The sequence below is a fragment of the Magnolia sinica genome, chromosome 5 (genome assembly GCF_029962835.1).
Source record: "Magnolia sinica isolate HGM2019 chromosome 5, MsV1, whole genome shotgun sequence".
Classification (NCBI taxonomy): Eukaryota; Viridiplantae; Streptophyta; class Magnoliopsida; order Magnoliales; family Magnoliaceae; genus Magnolia; species Magnolia sinica.
This window is the reverse complement of record NC_080577.1, coordinates 10560322-10567046: the sequence shown is the minus strand read 5'-3', so window position 1 is coordinate 10567046 and position 6725 is coordinate 10560322. Positions and strand designations below refer to the sequence as shown.

Genomic DNA, 6725 nt, shown 5'->3' with positions numbered 1-6725 from the left:
CTTGAATTGCGAATCGGTTTGAGTGACCTAATTCGCAGCTTGAATTGCTTCTGACCCGCCTGAGGTTTAAGTAGAGATGGTTTTTAGGCTTGGGTTGAACTTTCCCGACCCGCTCATCAGTGTGCTGGACATATTACTCATAAGTGAAACAAATAATAGAAGATGAGCATAGAAAATACATGCATGCAGGCACTATAAGTGGTCTCAGCTAGGCATATCTTTAGCTCCATATTCCATTCTTAAACATAAGTCCAGTGTTGGGTCTGGTCATTCTAGCTTGCTGCGATCACAGCTAATGAGCTAAATAGGTTGCCTCAGGGTTGATCTTGGGTTTGAAGAACTTTTAAGCAGGTTGGGTAAAGCCACAGGATAATGGGTTGAGGTTCTGATTTGAGCTAGAATTATGGGCCTGTTCCCAATATGGGTTGGTCTTGGGCTGACCTTGACTTGAACCAAACCAAACCCATTCCCACCCTTGCACATGGGCGATTACCAATTGCTCAAACGGCAGTTTGCTTGAAAATAGGAGTCCAATTGGTGGCTGGCAAATTGGCAATTATAACAATGGAAAAAAAAAATGTTTGGCCCTCCTTTGTAAGCTCCCATTCTTCTGATGGTTAAGATCATGTGACCAGAGAAATTCTTTGCATGATGGGCCATGGGTGGTGGTTCCCACCAGACGAACAAACTCAATGGGTACTTAAACCCATGACATCAGTGTTGAAACTCTTGTGACTCTACCACTGAGCCATGAGTAGGGAGCCACACTCCATATTGAAGATTGATCCATCTACTTGTCCAACTCTTCTCTTTGGACAGTTTTGTCAACTGCAAGTAACTTCATGGAATGCACCTTCTCAGTTCATATTTTATAAAATCTCGTGTCAAGGGAGGGGAAAAGGCAGCAATACCCGACCCATTTCTCATTTAGTGAAAGGGTTACTGCAAAACTACTTTGGATAAGATGGGAAAGATGATTCAAAGCTAAGATTACTAGGCCATGAAAAAGCCAATAACAACGGTTCAAACCGGAACCAAAAGACATAAAACATCCGGATTGAGAGAACAAACCCAAAAGCACAATTTCATTTAAATCATACATATGTAGAACAGATTGTTCAAAGTTTCAAACCTGCTACTGAATTTATATGTACAAATGGGTACTCATTTTCCAATAGACCCCAAATAAAGAGATTAAAGAGCCATTTCTCACAACCCAAAAATCACAAACATATCCTAAAGCAATTCTAACATGATGGAGGTGTAATCAAAGTGGTCCATGGCCCCACATTGTTTTATGTGGCCTAGCTTCCCCCGCTTTACTTTGCATGGGACTTATGTTGCACAAACCAAGTCTACAAGACCAGACGCCTAACTGCAACATGTGGTGGGCTTAATATCACACCATATACACCAGTGTCCCTCGCATGGGTGTGTTGTACCTGATAGGATGCTCCTCAAAGATGCGTCTCATCATCATTCCATCAAAACATATTTACACGGAAAAACCATGGAAGTATGAAGGCTATGACCAGGCATGCCATCAAGAAATTACAGAATGGCTGCACACGCCAGCATCTCCCCCTCTCTGAGGAACTACTAGTACCAATACGCAACCTCCTCCTCTCATTCCACTCCTCCATGAATCGGTTGTCTCCTACCCCGGTGACATTTTTTGCAGCCTCACCACAAATTTCACAACTCCTGCATTGTCATAAAAGGAAAAGCTATCACTCATGTGGTGGTCATTTACCATGCATTTTGGATATGCTTGCAACCTAAAAAGGAAGTGCTGATATTCAGAGCAGAGTGGTGGGTGGGATACTTTAAAATTTCTGTTCTCTCCAAAGGAGGGTCTCCAATGGATATAATGTAAGCACTCAGATCTCTAAGAGCAGATTTTAATTATGTGGTTATTAATGGACCTCTCTAATCAGATGGGTCTTCCTAGCCATGGGGCTGGTTGTAGTTGTATTCTATTCTTAGTTTCTTAGCTTTTTCTAGGTTTTTTTTCCCCTTGTTTTCTATTTTCTATCTGCTTGTTCTTGTTCTTCTTTTGCTTTCTTTTTGGCTTTCGCCTAATAAATATCATCTGTCAAAAAAAAGAAAAAAGAAGAAGAAGAAGACCACTCTATATTTACATCAGTGTAACCATGGAACATTATATGCCTACATACATAGTTGAGTGAAATAAACTAGTTCTTTTAGATCACGACGAGTTGCATTTATAAATGATCAAATACCATTTTTTACTTTTATTTCAAGAATATCCCAAGATCGTTCAACTCATGGTTGGCAGTGTCTCATGATAAAAATGCCATGTCTGTATGCCAAATTCAAAACCAACTAACACAGGTAAATAAAAGGAATGCCCTCTCTAAATTTTGATTAGCATTGCAGCAGCATAGTGAGAACAAGCTTTAATACGTCCAAATGTCAACTTGGAGGATACCACTAATTCTCATTAATGAAGAAAATGTCTATTAGTGAAGTTTCTGAAGGAAATAAGACACTTATATGGGAAAAAGAAAACTGCAAATACTGGAAAAAAAAAAAAAAAAAAAAGAGGCTAGCAACCCAGGTTTGGATGCAGTTTTAACATTGATATGACACAAACTCAGAAAAAAATTATGCCCATTTCAACAAATTGGCATAAAATTGGAGAGAGCAGAGATCTCTCCCTAAAGGTCCAACTTCCAGGTCTTAGCATCAGGTATCACAGTTTCCTTCTATGAATAATCATGAAATATGTTGATGGCGGTGGTGGACCGGTGGTGGTGGTGGTGGTGGTGAACTTGCGACTCATCTACAGCATCTGATGGAATAAATTGGAAGATGCTAATAGCAGAGTATACCGAGGGGGCAAAAGTTATTTAACTGACTTGATGAACATGGATAGGACAGTGGCTAGAAGGTGGAAACTGCAATAATTTGCAGGGCTCATCCTTTCTGGTAACTTCATTTTGCATTGAGAAGAGTTAATTGTATTGTGCTTCTTATCATTTACCAAAATGCTCTTCTGGCCATGATAAACTAAGTTATGTCATATCTCAAGCCCATCCGTTCGGCATTCTTTAGGGTAATGAATTCCCAGTTTCAAATGCTGTTTTAGTGCATGATCTATTAACATAGTATCACAGCCCAACTACCTACGTTTTAGTTATTTGTTTGCTCAAGTATTGATTGGTCCATCACTCTCCATAATGATTCTTTTCTGATTTCTATGTTCCCTTGGAGCTCACATCAAGTTAGTAACAGCCAGATTGTCTGCACAAACAATTTTCAGTTGTAACCATGGTTTAGAAACTCGAATTCACTTTTAGGTCTGTCGTGTCGAGTCACTTGGCTGAGTTTCTTCCAAGTTTGAGGTCATATTTAGTATTTAAGATCTAATAAACATATAAATATTATAGATTTTTTACAACCATCAAGTTTTGTTGAGGGAAGTTTTCTTCGAGTCTTGACCGTGTTGTGACTAAATTGATTTTTTTTTTCCTCATCTTGATGAAATCTGATCATCTTGAGTCAACTCAGCCAAGTTTTTTTTTTTTTTGAAAGGTGAGAACAAACACACTCTTACACCCCCACACACATAGGTTCTTGAACCCATGACCTCAAAGTGGAAACACAGTGTTTACCAATAAGCCATGAGTGGAGACCCCCTCAGCCAAGTTTGAGTCGAGTTTTTCTAAACTGTCATTGAAATAGAGTTTCCAATACAATTGCTTTTTCTAGGATTTTACAAATGTTTGGTAGTTAGTTGATGGATGAATCCATGTCAAATTAATGGATTCATGAGAGGCACAGAGCATGGTTACTGTCCAAAGTACTACTTGAGAATTTGGCATGGAGGAAAAACTTTGCAATTTTTCTTTTCTGATTTTAGTGATATAAATGATTATTCTATTGATTACTTTACAGAATTATATTGAAAAATATATCAGAACAGGTTTTGTTTTAACATTCTCTCTGCTATTACGGAAAGTTAGCATGCGCATATATTTAAAAAGAAAATCAACAGAGAAATTGAGAAGGTTGAAACTTGAAATATTTCCAATATACATGTCACTCATTTCAAATAGTCAGAAGGTCATATTCCCAAAAGGAAGCATCTGGCTTCTAACCGACCCACAATTTTTTGCACTCACAGCATGATTCAACAAAGTGAATAAAAGTTCAGATCAGAACCTATTGTAGAACAGCAATATCATGTGCTCATAAAATTGAGAGCGTGCACAAAAGAACATACCTATAGGCCAAGCAAACAAGCATAGGCATTATACCACAACTATGGTGTGGGGCAGCTCTCCTACTGTATGTGTGGCATTTACTTCAAATCTGAACTGCTGGAATAATGTGACCCACTGAATATTGGTGCATATCCCCACAATCAGATTGATAAGAGAGTCCTGACAACTTGAAGTTGGACCTTTTACTACCGTGCATTTTTTTTACTGTCAATTAGATATCTGCCAATCAGCCAATTCAGATCCTACTTTCCGTGTAATTCAGATCCATCTATTTGGATGATTTGAGTTATATTAAGGGAGGTCTCCTGCTACATAGTTGTGGTCTAGAGGTCCACAGCATATCATTCCCCTCCCATTAGATTACCAGCACAAAAGGCTCTGGTTGCTCATGTCCCCCCAAAACAGAGGCATTTTTGGCCATCGATTCTGTTGAGGCTTCAACAATTTAAAAGATGGACTGTGTGCTTTGGACCTTTATAAGTAGCTAGGCATCAATTCAGTTTCTTGTTTTAAATGGGATTGTATAAAGAAAAAAGAAGAGCTGTATAACTTGAATAAAAAAAAGCAATAATTGAAACAGCTTAGGACATAGGGATCAAGATGGACACTTCGTGTAGAAGGTTTTTCCCCTCTTTTATCAATTGCAGTGTTTTCCCTTGATTTCAAATACAAACTAAACTACTGCATGAAGTGTAACTGAAATCCATATAGACTGCATCATTTTTCCTTTCGAGTCGATCAGATATAGGCAGTAATGAGCAATTCAATCTCGAAAGAAGGTGTAATGCAACGAGTTTCAAAAAAATAAAATCCATGGCAATGAAGAAGAGAAATACCTGTTGCCTTTCAGCTTAAACCAGGTCTCAGCACAGTGCCGATGGGAGATGCCGAGTTCATCTTTACATCCACAACCAAGCTGAATCAAATCTGAACCGTCCGATCGGCGATCAGAACTCAAATGACAAATCCGACAGACCTTCTCCCCATCCCAATTCCCACTATCCAATCCTCCACTACCACATCTGACATCAATGGCAATACAAGTGTCTCTCTTCTGTTCAGAAACATTCGCTTTCAGCTCTTGCCCTGCTGTTACCTTACTCACCTCCAACACATCAAACTTAGCTGCAGATCTCACCTCAATTACATTCTCCGATGCGACCGGATCCGACAAATCAGCACCTGTTGCGGTGTGGGATGCACCTGGATTCGTCAAATTGTGACTGATTTCTTGCCGACCTGTTACAGTGTCTGATACACCTGGATTCGTCAAATTGTGACTGATTTCTTGCCGACCTGTTACAGTGTCTGATACACCTGGATTCGTCGAATTGTGACCGATTTCTTGCTGACCTTTTACGGTGTCTGATGCACCTGGATTCGTCGAATTGTAACTGATTTCTTGCCGACCAGTTACGGTGTCTGATGCACCTGGATTCGTCGAATTGTGACTAATTTCTTGCCGACCTGTTACGGTGTCTGATGCACCTGGATTCGTCGAATTGTGACTGATTTCTTGCTGACCTGTTACGGTGCCTGATGCACCTGGATTCGTCGAACTGTGACGGATTTCTTGCCGATCTTGTATCTGATGATCCATTCCTTGGCTTTTATCTCACCGCATTCTAAAAAGACAAAAACCCCTAAATTTGCACTCCCTGCACCTCAGTTCTTCCTTTCTTTTGTGAAATCGATCTCACTGTCTCGTTTCCTACAGAGTGAAAGGACCGATCTTTGACAACCACAAACCAGAGAAACAAAACCGTACAAGTCCCGAAAAATTCACATTCAAATTCAGATCTTAAACCCTAAAATCCGTCATGAATTCCAATCCATTCACAGAGAAAACCCTAAATCTTTAGAGTTCCTTCAATCCAGTGTCCTTTCAAAATAAACGGCTCAGATTGAAAACATCACTTCCGGCCTTCTTCATGACGTTTCTGCATCAGATGCTCTGTAATCGCTAGAATTTCTTCTTCAAAATACAGCGTCGGATTACTTACTAGTCGTAAATTGCCATTAAATAAATGAAAAAAAGAAAAGATAAAGATAAAACATAAAATAATAGAGCTGCCCGTCTCCTTCTTGAAAACTGCGGGCGTTTTTGGGATTTTGCTCGAAGTGATGATTCTTTCAAGACTTCTACACCCGAAAGTTGACCTCCACTCACGTCCGTCCGTTTTCCAAGCAATGGATCGGATGGTTTGCATTGTTTGATCAAAGGGATTCTTTAGGATAAGATATCCATAGTGAAACCACTAAATGGATGGTTCAGATTGTCGAATGGGCCTATTTTCTGTTGTATAGCGTGTGGTTGGGAAGGTTTGAAAAGTCCCGTCAGTCCGATGGTGGGCCATGAACGTGGGCTGCGTTACTGGATAGTCCATGTGTCCTTATGCAACTTGGAGAGTGTCGATTTCCTTTTCTGTGTACTGAAATGTCAATTCCAGTCCAAACCATTGAACCGGTCCATGT

The 6725-nt window shown here is 39.8% G+C and overlaps 1 protein-coding gene across 1 annotated transcript; it reads right to left on the bottom strand.

Moving 5' to 3' along the window:
* Positions 1-1067: 1067 nt before the first annotated feature.
* On the bottom strand, positions 1068-6313 carry LOC131245417 (uncharacterized). Its single transcript, XM_058244869.1, has 2 exons — positions 5087-6313; positions 1068-1704 (listed from the first exon to the last, which is right to left on the bottom strand). Exons 1-2 carry the CDS (start codon positions 5848-5850, stop codon positions 1485-1487), a joined length of 984 nt encoding a protein of 327 aa, XP_058100852.1. The 5' UTR covers positions 5851-6313; the 3' UTR covers positions 1068-1484.
* Between the last annotated feature and the right edge of the window lie 412 nt (positions 6314-6725).